This window comes from Silurus meridionalis, chromosome 21 (assembly GCF_014805685.1).
Source record: "Silurus meridionalis isolate SWU-2019-XX chromosome 21, ASM1480568v1, whole genome shotgun sequence".
In the NCBI taxonomy this organism is placed as follows: domain Eukaryota; kingdom Metazoa; phylum Chordata; class Actinopteri; order Siluriformes; family Siluridae; genus Silurus; species Silurus meridionalis.
Window position 1 is genome coordinate 9,962,635 of NC_060904.1, and position 15,664 is coordinate 9,978,298.

The following is a 15,664-nucleotide window of genomic DNA, read 5'->3' on the forward strand; positions in this document are numbered from 1 at the left end:
TAATATGCAGCACTTCTTTGATCAGTTCAGCATAACAGCATAAACTGAAGAGGGGAAATGCAATACACTTAAGAAAATCAGCAGTCAATTACATATTTATGTTTCTGATATTTTCCATTATGCATATTATTTGTCCCCCACCCTCGCAATGCTTCCGTGTGTTTGTGTGTTTAGGGCACCTTTTCCCCAACTGATTTTGCACTCTCCAAATGTTTCCTGCCAGAGGAGAGCAGTATCATAGCAGTATACTGCAGCAGTGCAGTTGTGATTGTCCTTATTACACTTGGACATCTACACCTCTTCCAAGGAACACTGCACATATCAAACAACCTTTTGGGCAAGAAAAAGTCTTTGTGAAACACACCCCATTTGAATACATAGTAAGACTGTTAGAATTATATCTAATTTACAAACAGTGATGTCCATGCTATCTGAAGTCTGAGCACTGATGTACCAAGTTTAGACACTGCTAATGTGTTAAATTAAATTACTTTTAGAATATTATATTATTTTATTTATGCATTTTATTATGATTATTATGTGAAATTATTATACATATCCAATTAAGATAATACAATATTGTATAGATGCATTCTACATTACTAATTTTATTTACCCACATTTACATTTGCTTTCTTTTAAATGAAAATTATATTCTTCGACTAAAGTATTATGTAGAACCAAGAGAATAAAATAAAATAAATGTATATCCACTTAATGGGTGTTGTTTTTCTACTGGTTGAATAATAAACACCAACACTTTTAAAGGTATTTTATTTGCAAAATTACATTTCCTCTGACATCTCCATTCTAAACAAACATGATGGATGTTTATTATGCCTCTTTATTAAAATAAAAATTAAGAAACAAACAAAAAAACTGATAAATCTGACGTCTTAAGTTTTGGATTTTCATCTCAGTCAATCACTCAATAGTTCATGGAACATTGAGAATCTTAAGAGGAACGAGATTTAGCCTATCTATTAATCTTTAGTTTTGTCATACAACTTTTGATCCTCCATGTGATTATGTAATTATTGGGTAAATATGAGAGAACCACAAAACAATATATAGCTGGTATTTTTATTTTTAATCAGTAGAATTTTCTTTTCTAGAAAATGTGATGAACAAAGACTACAGCCAAATATAAAAAGTCAACATGTAGGCTAGGGTGGTCAGTGTTTTTTTTTTTTTTTTCCCTTAAGTGAAATTTTCTTATCTAATTTTCTGAGGCTTGATGGTATTTGAGGAACCAGGCAGTGGCTCTCTGATGTGTCTGGTCTTTGAAATTACAACCTGCTAATCATAAGTACCCACTCTATTATAATAAGGTTAAATCACTTTGTCATACCTTTTGTGTTTTTATGCTTGAACCCTATCAGAGGATTTTAAGAATCCTATTAGGTCTCTGAAAACTCTAAGCTACCCAATTAACTATTAAAGGGTCTTTTATTTATATAAAGGTCCCAGTTAAGCTGCCTCTGACAAATTATTTAAAAAGGTGAGTAGTAAATGCATTTTAAACTACAAAGAATTGGGTTTGATGACAAAGAAGTATGCATAATGTTTAGGTAGATAAATGTGTAGTTAACTATTTTACAAGTAGGTAATAAGGACATTGCCCCACAAATAAAATAATCAAATTTTGACCTCTTTGTATTTCTTCACATTTTACTGTGCAATCATGCTGGATAAGGCCCTGCGATACTCCAGGTGCTGTGAGGATGGCCAATCAGTGTCTTACTGAAGGTTAACAGACCATGAAACCTACAGTACACCCTATCTATATCCATGGCTATGCATAAAACCTCACTAAACATTCATAAATATGTATACGCATAGGCACACACATCTCTATGTAGAATTATACATATAGGTTTATACAATATAATTTCTGTTATAGCCTTATAAATGTATATGTACACATATATAAATATAAAAATGCTGATGTACAACTTAGGTTAAACACAACATGGGGGATGTGGGTATACACATGCATGCAGGCACACACATGCATACACACATTTACAGCTGTAAGCCTGTGTTCTCACCTCACACACATTTCATGTCTACAAATATGCATCCTACTATTTCAGTAGGCTCCAAATATGTTTTCCAATCAATTTTAAATCTGTCAAGGATTCTTGATAGGGAAAAGGAAACTCAGTGAAAGAAAACACATTTTAGATTTTCAACTTTGAAATCTCTAATTTTTGCATAATGTATAAAGTTTTTTTGTCTAATTTCCATTTTGTACTAAACACCGTATGATTCCATTTTCTTCAAAAAATTAGAGAGAAATGCATTTCCACAAATAGAGACAGCGAGCGAGCAAGGGAGCTAGAAAGAAAGAGCGATATTCCCCATCAGTAGGCTGTGCTGCAGGTAATATTTGACATCAAGCTGTACAGCGCCATCAGAACTGTATTTATATCTAAATCCTCATTTACAGGTACAGCTGTAATCAAAGGCACAAGGAGCTTCTACAAGAATTTATCTTTTTCAATAAAGATATACAAAATAACATTACATTTCTTAGGCATGTGCAAGATAAAGCAAACTTACACATTCCTTAGCATAATAAAATTGTGTGTATTTACTGTACAGTATACACATTCTGTCCCCATGTCAAAAAGCTCTCTATGCAAAGAGAAGTAATTATCATTTGGCCATTTAGTCTTCTTATGCAGAAAGTATCGAGGTGCAGAAGACTTCAATTCCAAAGATCCTACATGTCTACACTTGAGCCTGTGCTCTTTAATCAATTTAAAATCCTTGCATCCTGCAACATTGCACCTCTGACAGAAAATTAATTAACAAAAATACAAACACAATAAAAAGATAATAAAGAGAATTGTGACAAGTAATAAATATAGCAGTGCTACATAGTGAATTACGCTTCTTGGTCGGCATTTCAGTCAGGAACCTGATGCAATAGTGCATTATCCACCCCTTATGTCAAGTACTCCTAAAAGACCTTTAGAAGACTGCAAAGAACAGGCTTCCTTGCCTAAAGTCACCACAGATTTAATTCGGTTGGCTGGTCAACATCCAACCACATCAAGTAGAATATCAAAATAAAATGTTCTCAAAACTTAAGAAATACAGGTGCCAACACATACACACACACACTTCTATAAATAAGGAGATAAAGTGGAGTAAATCATAAGTTGAGGGGAAAATAAAAAAATCACAACATTGTCATTCATCAGTAGTTCACATATTCCTGCTGAAATCTTGGAGTGGAGAAGAAGTGATCTGATTGGAGAATAGACAGGTTGTGGCAGCCAATCACAAAAGCTCATACTGTCGGAGATGCATCCTCTGGATGATGTCACGACAGTCATTGAAGACACGACGGATATTCTCTGTGTCCACAGCACAGGTAAAATGGGGGTAGCAGTAGTGTTTGTCCGAACCACTTGCTGTGCTGATCCTCTGCATAAAGGCATACACAAATCTTAAGTTGCTTAAACAGTTTGAAGATGACCAAACAAAAATTTAAATATAATTATCTTTTTAATGTATGAGAAGGTACACACAAAACAAATACTGTAGAAAAAATATACTTAGGAAGAAACATTTACACAAATAATTAAACACAAATGCAAGTAAGCTAATTTACACTGTCATTTAAACTGAGTCAAGCTTTATTAAACACTAATGCAATAGATTTAGAGTGTACCAAAAATTCATCCCGAATGAAGAACTTGGCCCTGGTTACTTTTGGGTCTTCCCCAGCATCAGGGGTCACTGTGGATAAGAGTGTTCATATATCAACATTTGTCCTTCAAATTCAAAATCACATCCTGTGTGCAAGCATTTTCATCCTTTAACCTTTAACATTTTCAGGAAGTTGGAAAACTGCATTGTGTTTAAAATATCTAAAGTTAAAGCAGCTTTACATTTTGTTTACATTAACCACTTTCATTGTATCAGAGAGAATAAACTGAGGAAATGTAAATATTTAAGAAAAATATAAGCTAATTTAATAACTAACATTTCAAAAATTTGTTATAGGGGATGCTACACAGTGTTTTTTTCACAACATTTTTTAGATGTACAATCAAAAAAAATTTTACTGTTATATTTTTACATTAGAAAGTACTTTTTGACTTCTAATAAAAGTGGTTTTATTTTGCATTTAATTTTAAATGAATACTATAATTTTCATTATGAATAAGATTATTGACCACACCTTTAGTGGAAAATAGAATCTTGGAAAATAGAAATAAAAATAGTATTCACATTTATATATCTACATAATTGTGTTAATTACAATGCACCCTCAAGTTGATGTGGACTCCCAATTTTCATTTGAGGTAGACGTTACAGACCAACTCTCCCGTCCATCGTTATGGGAAATGTAAGATCTTTACCCAACAAGATGGACGAGCTAGCGGCTCTTACCCGGCATCAGAGGGAATTCCGGGAGTGTAGCATCATGCTGTTCACGGAGTCATGGCTAACCAAGCTAACACCGGACACGACCATGGCTCTGGATGGATTTGATTTACTGCGCGCGGACAGAACGATGGAGAGCGGTAAGAGAAAGGGAGGAGGACTGGCAGTGTTTGTGAATAATAGATGGTGTAAATCTGGACACATCACTATTAAAGAACAGATCTGCTGTAAGGACATTGAGCTGTTAGCCGCTAGCATGAGGCGTACTATCTGCCGAGGAATTCTCGCATGTTATCGCGATAGCTGCGTATATTCCCCCCTCTGCTGACGGTGAATCGGCATGCGAAGTCCTGCATTCTGTTGTTAACAGACTGTTAACACAGAGCCCAAATGCCCTTCTCATTATCTCTGGAGATTTTAATCATGCCCTCCATCCTCCACTCTGCCCACATTCACCCAGTATGTTTCATGCCACACCAGAGACAATAAAACACTGGACTTATTTTATGCAAACTCAAAGGAGGCCTATGCTTCATCACCTCTCCCCCCCTTGGGAAGATCGGATCACAACCTGGTTCATCTCCTACCTGTGTACAAACCCCTTGTATGCAGGCAACCAGCTACCTCCCGCACAGTGACGACATGGTCTGATGAGACCGATGAGGCTCTGAAAGACTGTTTTGAAACAACTATGTGGGAGGAATTGTGCAGTCCACATGGGAGGATATTGACAGTCTAACAGATTGTATTACGGACTACATTAACTTCTGTGTGGAGAATACTGTACCCACCAGGACTGTACGGTGTTTTCCCAACAACAAACCATGGATAAACCCTGATATAAAGACTCTCCTTAAAGAGAAGAAGAGGGTGTTTAAATCAGGAAACAAGGAAGAGCTGAAAACTGTCCAGAGAGAACTGAGGAAGAAGATCAGGGAAGGAAAAGCATGCTACAGGAGGAAGATGGAGGATCAGCTGCAGCAGAACAATGTCAGCGGTGTATGGAAGGGGCTCAAAACCATCACTGGTCACAAGGAGCCAAGCTCTCAGGCTGTGGGTGACCAGAAGTGGGTGAATGATCTCAATCTATTCTTTAACAGATTTGATCAGCTACCCTCCCTGCCCCCATCCAGTCCCCCTGCTGCAATCCCCTCTCTGCTTCCACAGCAAGCAGCTCCAGCCCCACCTCTCTGCACTGCTATCAGCTCACAGACAATACACAACACACCTAACTTCCCACCCCTGCCGATTCCTCCAGTCAACACTCCAGCCAATACACACTGCCCCTTACAGAAGCCCAGGTGAGAATGGAGCTCAGGAAGATCAAAGCGAGGAAGGCTGCAGGCCCAGACGGCATCAGCTCCAGGCTACTTAAGACCTGTGCTGACCAGCTGTGCGGCATACTGCTGTACATGTTTGACCTGAGCCTGAAGCTGGGAAAGGTGCCACAGATATGGAAAACATCCTGCGTGGTGCCTGTACCAAAGACGCCGCCCAAAAGACTTCGGAGACTATCGACCAGTAGCGCTGACCTCGCATCTGATGAAAACATTGGAGAGGCTAGTGCTCACTCATCTCCGACCTCTGGTGAGCCCATCAATGGATCCACTTCAGTTTGCCTACCAACCTGGCATTGGAGTGGAAGACGCAGTCATCTTCCTCCTAAATCGGGCTATTTCACACCTGGAAAAGGCTGGGAGCACTGTGAGAGTCATGTTTTTTGACTTCTCTAGTGCTTTCAACACCATCCAACCTGCGCTCCTGAGGGATAAGATGGTGTACATGGGAGTAGACCATCATCTGTCTGCCTGGACACTGGACTATCTCACAGACCGACCACAGTATGTGAGGACTCGTGACTGTGAGTCTGACATGATTGTCTGCAATACTGGAGCCCCGCAGGGAACGGTTCTGCCCGTTTCTCTTCACCATCTACACTGCAGACTTCATGTTCAGCTCAGAAACCTGTCACTTACAGAAGTTCTCTGATGACTCTGCCATCGTCGGTCTGATCACGAATGATGATGACAGAGAGTACAGAGGACTTATAAAGAACTTTGTGGACTGGTGCCAACGGAGCTGCCTCCAGATAAATGCGGGAAAAGCGAAAGAACTGGTGGTGGATTTCCGTAGGAACAAACAAATTCTATCACCAGTGAACATTCAGGAAAGGACATTGTGAGTGGACTCTTACAAATACCTGGGTGTTCACCTAAACAACAAACTGGACTGGACAGACAACACTGAGGCAATCTACAAGAAAGGGCAGAGCAGACTCTTTCTGCTGAGGAGACTAAGGTCTTTTGGAGTACAGGGAGAGCTACTGAAGACCTTTTTTGACTCTGTGGTGGCCTCAGCCATATTCTATGGAGTGGTCTGCTGGGGCAGCAGCATATCTACTGCAGACAGGAAGAGACTAGACAAGCTGATCAGGAAGGCCAGCTCTGTCCTGGGGATTCCCCTGGACACTGTACAGGAGGTGGGAGAAAGGAGGATGGTAACAAAACTATCATCATTGCTGGAGAACGCCTCCCACCCCCTGTATGAAACCGTTACATCGCTGAGCAGCTCTTTTAGTAACAGACTAATACATCCCAAGTGTCTGAAGGAGCGATACAGAAGGTCTTTTCTCCCTGCTGCTATTAGACTATACAACCAAAGCTGTTCCCAGTAAAACCAGTCACCAACATACAACACTGCTATTACTTTTTAAGATGTGCAATAACTTTATCTGTGTGAAATATTATTAAACAAATCAGGTACAATATTATGTGCAATATTACCAGCAATTTACGTGCAATACTACCTCAAAACATGACTTAAAAAGCGTACTTTTGTTTTTTTTTCCTATTTGTATTATTACATTGTACTGTATATATACTGGTATTGTAGTATATGTATATTATTTTTAGATATTTGCATTTATTTTTATTTCTTTGTTATTATTATTATTATTATTGTTATTATTATTTATTTTTATTTCTGTTTTTTATTTTTTTGTATATTCTTCTTTTTTTATATATATTTGCATCTATTTTTATTTCTTTGTCTTGCTGCTGTAACATAGAAATTTCCCCACTGTGGGACGAATAAAGGTTTATCTTATCTTATCTTATCTTAGGTACCAAATTGTGAGCTCCAGACCAGTCTTTTTCCTCTGATTTCTCATCAAGGTATTTCAGCCTGGAGACCCTCTGCATGTTTTTTGTTTTTTACTTAAACACTTTGGTACAACAAGGTCGCTCTGGACTGCTTTTAATACAAACAGTTTTGCTCCAATGGCTTATGACTCCCTCATGCCCTTAGTTCTTAGGTACAGTTACTGAGACAGATTCATGAAATAAAATTGTATATGTAATCTATTCAATTTTGTAAAATTATGTTATGTGTTTTTTTCCTGACAATGTGATTGTTGAAAATGTAATTGAATTAAATTTGAACATGCCCTAGATGGAGGAAACCACCGGAAATTGAAATTTATTGTGCTCCCAGCATTGTGTTTTGGACATGCAGTATATCACAAAAATGAGTACACCCCTCACAATGCAGCAACCATTTAATCTTATCAAGGGACAATACCATAGAAATGAAACTTGGATATATTTTCGAATAGTCAGTGTGCAGCTTGTATAGAGTATAGATTTACTATCCTCTAAAAAATAACACATTGGATGCACATTGGATACTTGAAAATATATCCAAGTTTCATTTGTATAGTATTGTCCCCTGAGAAGATATACTTTTTATTGCTAAATATAATACTCTGTGTAATTTATTATTTAGTGGTTTAAATGGATGGCACAAAGTTTTAAAGAGACATTCCGAAATTTCACAAAAAGCAGAACTGAAACTGTGCTACCATCAGGTGGGACAGTATATCGAGTGTACTCAGGAAAGTAATCTTCAAGTTTGGATTTTCCAGCCAGGATCTTCTCTGCCAGCATGTCTTGTTTGTTCAGGAATAGGATCACTGAGATGGTCCGTAAAAACCTGCAGGAATCACAGAGAGACACGCAGTTAAGTACTTGCCACCCACAACCTTTTGATTTACAACTTTTAAAACAGCATGAACTACTGGCATGAAGTATACTTAGTCGAATTAAAAGAATTTAAAAGTTTGAAAGTCTGCCACACTAAATCTTGGACATAAGGTACTTTTCTGAATGTCTAGCTCTCTGAGTGTGCCAAAGCCACCTCTGGTGTTTACTGCCTAAAAGCTCTATTTTGGCTTAATCTGACTCTGACTAAAGACCCTGGTCCCATTTGAATTTCCAGTAGTGTCTGGCCAATTGAAGAAAAGAGTTGAGGCTTTTTTTACGCTTCCAAACAACCAATGTTTTAATATTTATATTGCATGTATTATTTTGTTTGTTTTTTAGGTTTGGCCCTGTAATGGGAATAATGTTTGTTCCCTATTTATAATGATAGAAGGTTGTGGGCTATATATACAGTGAGGAAAATAAGTATTTGAACACCCTGCTATTTTGCAAGTTCTCCCACTTAGAAATCATGGAGGGGTCTGAAATTGTCATCGTAGGTGCATGTCCACTGTGAGAGACATAATCTAAAAAAAAAAAAAAAAAATCCAGAAATCACAATATATGATTTTTAAACTATTTATTTGTATGATACAGCTGCAAATAAGTATTTGAACACCTGTCTATCAGCTAGAATTCTGACCCTCAAAGACCTGTTAATCTGCCTTTAAAATGTCCACCTCCACTACATTTAATATCCTAAATTAGATGCACCTGTTTAAGGTTGTTAGCTGCATAAAGACACCTGTCCACCCCATACAATCAGTAAGAATCCAACTACAGTGGAACCCGGTTATGTCGATGTCCTAGGGGGTTGCCAAAAAGCATCGAGATAACCGATGATCGAGATAAACGAAAATCAATATGGCGGCAATATATTAACGTGCTTGAAATTTCTTCATGTACATGATGTGCGTTAATAAATGAGAATATGCATGCACGTGTTTTTGGAGGTTTTTTTACACAACAGCGTTGCCGCGATTTGTTTGATAAAGGCATGCTATAAAAATTTACATACAGTACATGTTTTTTAACTGTCAGGAATTCACCTGCCACGCCCCCTTCGGCGTGGCAGGTGCTTTCTCGGCCGCTTTCTCTGAAGCTCCCGGCTTCAATCACGCACATATGGTGCTCGTTTAGCACTCATCACCAGCTCCTATTTAAACTTCCACACTCTCACCCTCTGTTATTGTTGGAAATGTTGGTTCACGGTGGTCGTTGTTATCGCGCATGCGTATCCCACCGGCACTCTCTCAACGGCTGCTCTTTTCTTCCCAAAGCGCATCGCGGATTCCCCCCGATCCTGCCGTTGTTAATTCTATGCTTTTGCTGCTCATCCCACGTTCCGCGCAGCGCTCCTACCAAGCGCGGCTTTTGCCTCCCGTTCATTGCATAACATTTAACAACAAACAGCATATGTGCACTAACTAACAGCAGAGATTCACCAGTATACAATACAACACCTGTAGCATCTGTAAGGTTTGATTTTTCCGCCACTTTCGCGAGTTCTTCTGCACAGTGCCGATCGAGATAACTGGCTTTAAATGGCAAATATTCCCCCCCTTGTGCCCGAGATATTAGGGTTCGGCGACATAAAAAAGTCGACATAACCGATAAAAAAATGCTTAGACAAAGCGAGAATTTGGCGGTTCCACTTCAAAAACGTTGACTTAATAGGGTTGTCGAGTTAACCGAGGTCGAGAGTCGAGAGTGGGTTCCACTGTACTAACATGGCCAAGACCAAAGAGCTGTCCAAAGACACGAGACAAAATTGTACACCTCCACAAGGCTGGAAAGGGCTACGGGGAAATTGCCAAGTAGCTTGGTGAAAAAAGGTCCACTGTTGGAGCAATCATTAGAAAATGGAAGAAGCTAAACATGACTGTCAATCTCCCTCGGACTGGGGCTCCATGCAAGATTTCACCTCGTGGAAGGTGAGAAATCAGCCCAGAACTACACGGGAGGAGCTGGTCAATGACCTGAAAAGAGCTGGGACCACCGTTTCCAAGGTTACTGTTGGTAATACACTAAGATGTCATGGTGTGAAATCATGCATGGCAAGGAAGGTTCCCCTGCTTAAACCAGCACATGTCCAGGCACGTCTTAAGTTTGCCAATGACCATTTGGATGATCCAGAGGAGTCATGGGAGAAAGTCATGTGGTCAGATGAGACCAAAATAGAACTTTTGGGTCATAATTCCACTAAACGTGTTTGGAGGAAGAAGAATGATGAGTACCATCCCAAGAACACCATCCCTACTGTGAAGCATAGGGGTGGTAGCATCATGTTTGGGGGTGTTTTTCTGCACATGGGACAGGGCGACTGAGAGGATGACAGGGGCCACGTATTGCGAGATTTTGGGAACAACCTCCTTCCCTCAGTTAGAGCATTGAAGATATGATATAGTTTGCAAAAGCTTAATTTAAAGAACGCTATCCACACAACCACACTTCAAAATCTAGTGGAAAGCCTATCCAGAACATTGACTGCAAAGGCAAAATGTTGACTAAATCTCAAAAGGGAGCTTTTTCTCAAACTTTTGGCTTTGGATGTGTGCAAGTAGAGTGAGTAAAAAGGGGCAGAGGGCTGTTTAACAACATTCCACTAGTTATTCAAAATTACAAATGTATCAAATATAGCACATTACTGTGTTAAGTTTAAAAAAAAAACCTAACATAGGGTAAAATTAATTAAATTAAAGATCATTTTGTTAAATTAAATTTATTACAAAAAAATTGTAGTCATAAATCAAGAGGATTAAAAAATAATAATATAGAACAAAGGGACATGTAAAACCTGTTATTCCAGATACTGCGGAACAGATCTAGGGACTCGCGCAGACGGTTAGTACTGTTGTCTTCTCTGATCACCATGTTGTAACTGCTGCTGGCTGCCACAAATATGATAGCCGTGACATCTAGCATATAGAAGCATATAGAAAAAATAAACACTTTTAGTCATATGGGCTCTTTTTATACTTTAGTAATGTTACTCAATATCACACTGTCGGTCAGGATTGTTTTGACTGGTAAAATATTATTTACAGCTTAAGACCCAATTGTCTACAAATGCTAAAAATCACCATTAAAGCACTGGATCCACTTTCTTCTTTCGTCTCTCTGACCACCTACATCAAACATGCTGAGAGATAAATAAATAAATATTGTTAGGGGCAAAACAGATGAATTAAGAACAATAAACAATGAAATGTCTTAACTATGAAATAGTTTGCAATTGCATTAGTGAACAGAGTGCACATTAAATCAGAATAAGTACCGTATTTTCCCATGCTTTGAACCCCGCGGCTTAAACAATGAAGGGGCTAATTTATGAATTTTTCTGGGTTTTTCCCGGTTTCACAAACTTCAAGCCGAAAAAACACTGAGCCCCATAACATTAGACCAATGAAATTTCTGAACAGGTTTCAGGTGAACCAATGAAACTCTGATGTTTGACCTACCGCTCACTCGGACTGTCTACAGGAAATGCAAATCATTCGTCACGCTGAAAACAACCGGGCATGAAAAAACGCACTTCACCTGAGTTCTGAGCTGCACGGCATCGGGAGAAAAGCTTCACCGATGGTGATTTTTAAACGCACGACGATGCCAAAAGATAAACTTCCGAGAGAAATAGTTGTGAAAGGAAGGAGGAAGACAGTGAACAATGACTTTCTTGGTAGGCTACTGTTTAGATACAAGCCGTTGTAACACGTTGAGTCTGGGTCAAGAGACAGTTTGCTAACTCCAGTTGCAACAGAAATCATTTAAGCACAGACGGGTTTCCAAACCTCGTGCTTTTTTATTTTTCTTAGCAACAGCATTACGGGTTTGTCAAAGAAACTTATAAATGAGCATCAGAAAATAATAAGGACATATTCCTCAGTCTTGCAGTAATACCGGAAAAAAGGCGGCGGCAGGCTATTCCCAAAAGGCTGCTCTGCTCTTTAAGGAGCCACAACATATTTCACCCGTTACACTGTGTAACAGACACTGTCTTTCGTTAAAGCCTGTGTAAAGTTCATTAGTTTCAGTGTAGACAGCTTAACTTGCTTAACGGCTTATAGACAGGTGCGGCTTATTTATGTTCAAAATAAAAATCTTTGTAAAATTCAGGCTTATATTTGGGTGCCCTTAATAGTCCGGAAATTACGGTAGTTTAATTAAAGAACAGTGAAAAAGCATTTTTCAAATGTGTAAGACATTTAAAAATTTGTAAGACATTTGATATCGATTTTTTAAATAAAATTAAGTTAAACACAAACACATATATACCAAAAACATAATTAGTAAAGACTACAATGACTTACTGGAAATTTACTTTGTCTACTTGAAATCGTGTTTCAAAAATCCCTGAAGTCAAAACTCGGCACCTAAGCAAATCCTACACAAAGTGGGAAAATGAAATACAATACAGTAAGAAAATATACAACACAGAACAACTGCAAATTATTTCTGGAAATTAGTGTACAGAACAACATGAAACTAAAAGATATGCAACAGAAAGGCAAAAAGTCTTTTGTTTTTGCAAATAAACTGAAGACATTTGGCATTAAGATCAAAAGATATATAAGACTTAATTAGCATTAAGATAAAAAATAAAATAAAATGAGAACACATTTGAACATAATTTTTTTTCATTTACTACTTAGGTGTAAGATGCCTATTAGACGGTTTGTTTGTTTGGGCCATGAGTCTCACATGTCTCACTGGTCTCATGATAATTTAATGATCTAAAAACACACAACATAATGGAAACCATTTGGTACTGTTTTTGATGATAACCACTGACGTTGTGTAATGGTATTTTTATTGAAAAACAGACTGTTTGTGATGGTTTCTAGTGTTTTTAAATTAATGTTACACATATAATGATGACAATCAAATGTTCAAATTACAGAACTCCTAAAATAGAAATCTAATATAAAAAATAACAGACAAAGGCTTGGGGTTAACACAAACCTCATGGTGGAGCAGGCATAAATATGGCTTCCTAAATATATTAGTGGCAGTATACCCATCAGGTTGATTACTCCAACTTGTTTATACAGTAACTGTTTTCAAGCCATTCTTTAAGCACACATGCATACATGCATACATAAAAAAGCAAACACTTTAAAGCACCCCCACCTGGTCTGTTGGTGTGTAGTCATTCTGCCGAACTGAATCTATTCGGTCCAGGAAGCTTTAGTAAAAAAACAAAAACAAAACAAAAAAACGGTAAAATACAAAGCTGTTTTTAAATCTCATATTAAGAATTATTAAAAACTTATCTACATTCTGCTCTATTACTTAATTTCTTCATTGTAAAAATATCTGTTCACTATCATTAAAAATTGACGTGTGCGCACACACACACACACACACACACACACACACACACACTTCTCTAGCCATCTTTCTGCGTCTCTCACATATACTACAGATACCACACAACAGATTTCAGCTATTTACATTTAAATTGTATATAATATTCTTACTAGACTCCACACAACATCTCTTTTTTTCATGACTTAAAATGCCAGTCATCAACACTAGTATCCCCTGTGACCTTATTTTGGACTGTACCACCATATGCCAACAGAGGGCCTATATGAAACACTCAGGAACACACCATAGGTGCTATTTCATTCAAGCACATGCAAATCTGTCTGCACAAGCTGCTTCCTGTTACAACAGGAAAAAGCTTGTGCAGACAGATTTGCATGTGCTTACTGAATTTAATGGTAAGGTAAGGTGAGGTGAGATCTTGCATGGAGCCCCAGTCCAAGGGAGATTGACAGTCATGTTTAGCTTCTTCCATTTGCTAATGGTTGCTCCAACAGTGGACCTTTTTTCACCAAGCTGCTTGGCAATTTCCCCATAGCCCTTTCCAGCCTTGTGGAGGTATACAATTTTGTCTCGTGTCTTTGGACAGCTCTTTGGTCTTGGCCATGTTAGTAGTAGGATTCTTACTGATTGTATGGGGTGGACAGGTGTCTTTATGCAGCTAACGACCTCAAACAGGTGCATCTAATTTAGGATAATAAATGTAGTGGAGGTGGACATTTTAAAGGCAGACTAACAGGTATTTGAGGGTCAGAATTCTAGCTGATAGACAGGTGTTCAAATACTTATTTGCAGCGGTATCATACAAATAAATAGTTTAAAAATCATATATTGTGATTTCTGGATTTTTTTTTTTTAGATTATGTCTCTTACAGTGGACATGCACCTACGACGACAATTTCAGACCCATCCATGATTTCTAAGTGGGAGAACTTGCAAAATAGCAGGGTGTTCAAGTACTTATTTTCCTCACTGTATATATATATATATATATATATATATATATATATATATATATATATAGATAGATAGATAGATAGATAGATAGATAGATAGATATGTGTGTATGTATGCATCACTTTGATTCACAGCATTTTTTTTACTATAATACAACAGTTAGTTATGGCTGAGCAAGTGTAATTTCAAAAGCAGTGGTTAAAAGTTTTTTCAGCCTCTGGAAAAAGAGATGCTGCTGGGGTTTTTTGTCTATGGAGCTGGTGCTCAGGGGCCGAATTAGGTTCTTCAGTAGGTGAAGAACCATTGAGAGTAGTTAACAACCATTTATTTTGTTTTTGTTCAGAAATATGCTGTTTGCTGTGTACTAGTCTACTAGCCACTCCATTTTTCCTCCTTCAGAGAAAGGTTTGAAAGAAAAGACTTTTCTCTTTCTAAAAGCATTTTGCAAAGATGCACCCTCAAAAATTATAGCCTTTCACATTTTTAATTTTTTAATTTTTTTTATACATCTGTTTATTAATCTATCTGTTTTAATTTCTGAGATCGACAGACACACAGAAAGACAGATACACACACATAAAAATGGTACCATATAAAAGTTTATAAATTTATCTTCAATTTGAAACAAGATTATTACCTATTTGAAATTTATTGGTCTTTTATTGCAGAGTACATTTATCTTACCCAGATAAAGTGTAATTGTCAAAAATTTTCAATGAACAATCACGTGATATTTTCCATTAGAAAAACCAAGATGCCTTGAAACTGTGTAAACAACCCAGATAACCTTTGCTACATTTGTGGCGAGGTTAGATTTGCTTCTTAAAAGTGAATTAATATGGCAGTTTTAGATGCACAATAGGGGGACAGGACAAGAGTTTTGCCCCTAATGTTGTATTACATGTGCAACTTATGTCATTGGCTAAACAAGAAGAAAA

The 15,664-nt window shown here is 37.7% G+C and overlaps 2 protein-coding genes across 6 annotated transcripts in view; one reads left to right on the plus strand and one right to left on the minus strand.

Annotated features, from left to right (window-relative positions):
- mppe1 (metallophosphoesterase 1) overlaps nucleotides 1-2,469 on the plus strand; it is a 34,446-nt gene extending 31,977 nt beyond the window's left edge. For all 5 annotated transcript variants that reach the window (XM_046833544.1, XM_046833545.1, XM_046833540.1 and 2 more), the window contains one exon: nucleotides 175-2,469. In XM_046833544.1, the coding sequence (XP_046689500.1) occupies nucleotides 175-357 (183 nt within the window). In that variant the 3' untranslated portion in view covers nucleotides 358-2,469. The remainder of the gene's footprint in view (nucleotides 1-174) is intronic.
- Nucleotides 2,470-3,006: 537 nt separating this feature from the next.
- gnal (guanine nucleotide binding protein (G protein), alpha activating activity polypeptide, olfactory type) overlaps nucleotides 3,007-15,664 on the minus strand; it is a 74,452-nt gene continuing 61,794 nt past the window's right edge. The window contains exons 6-12 of the mRNA XM_046833546.1: nucleotides 13,572-13,626; nucleotides 12,752-12,825; nucleotides 11,525-11,583; nucleotides 11,239-11,359; nucleotides 8,264-8,394; nucleotides 3,686-3,753; nucleotides 3,007-3,438 (exon numbers count right to left, since the gene is read on the minus strand). Coding sequence (XP_046689502.1) covers nucleotides 3,292-3,438; nucleotides 3,686-3,753; nucleotides 8,264-8,394; nucleotides 11,239-11,359; nucleotides 11,525-11,583; nucleotides 12,752-12,825; nucleotides 13,572-13,626 — 655 coding nt within the window. The 3' untranslated portion in view covers nucleotides 3,007-3,291. The remainder of the gene's footprint in view (nucleotides 3,439-3,685; nucleotides 3,754-8,263; nucleotides 8,395-11,238; nucleotides 11,360-11,524; nucleotides 11,584-12,751; nucleotides 12,826-13,571; nucleotides 13,627-15,664) is intronic.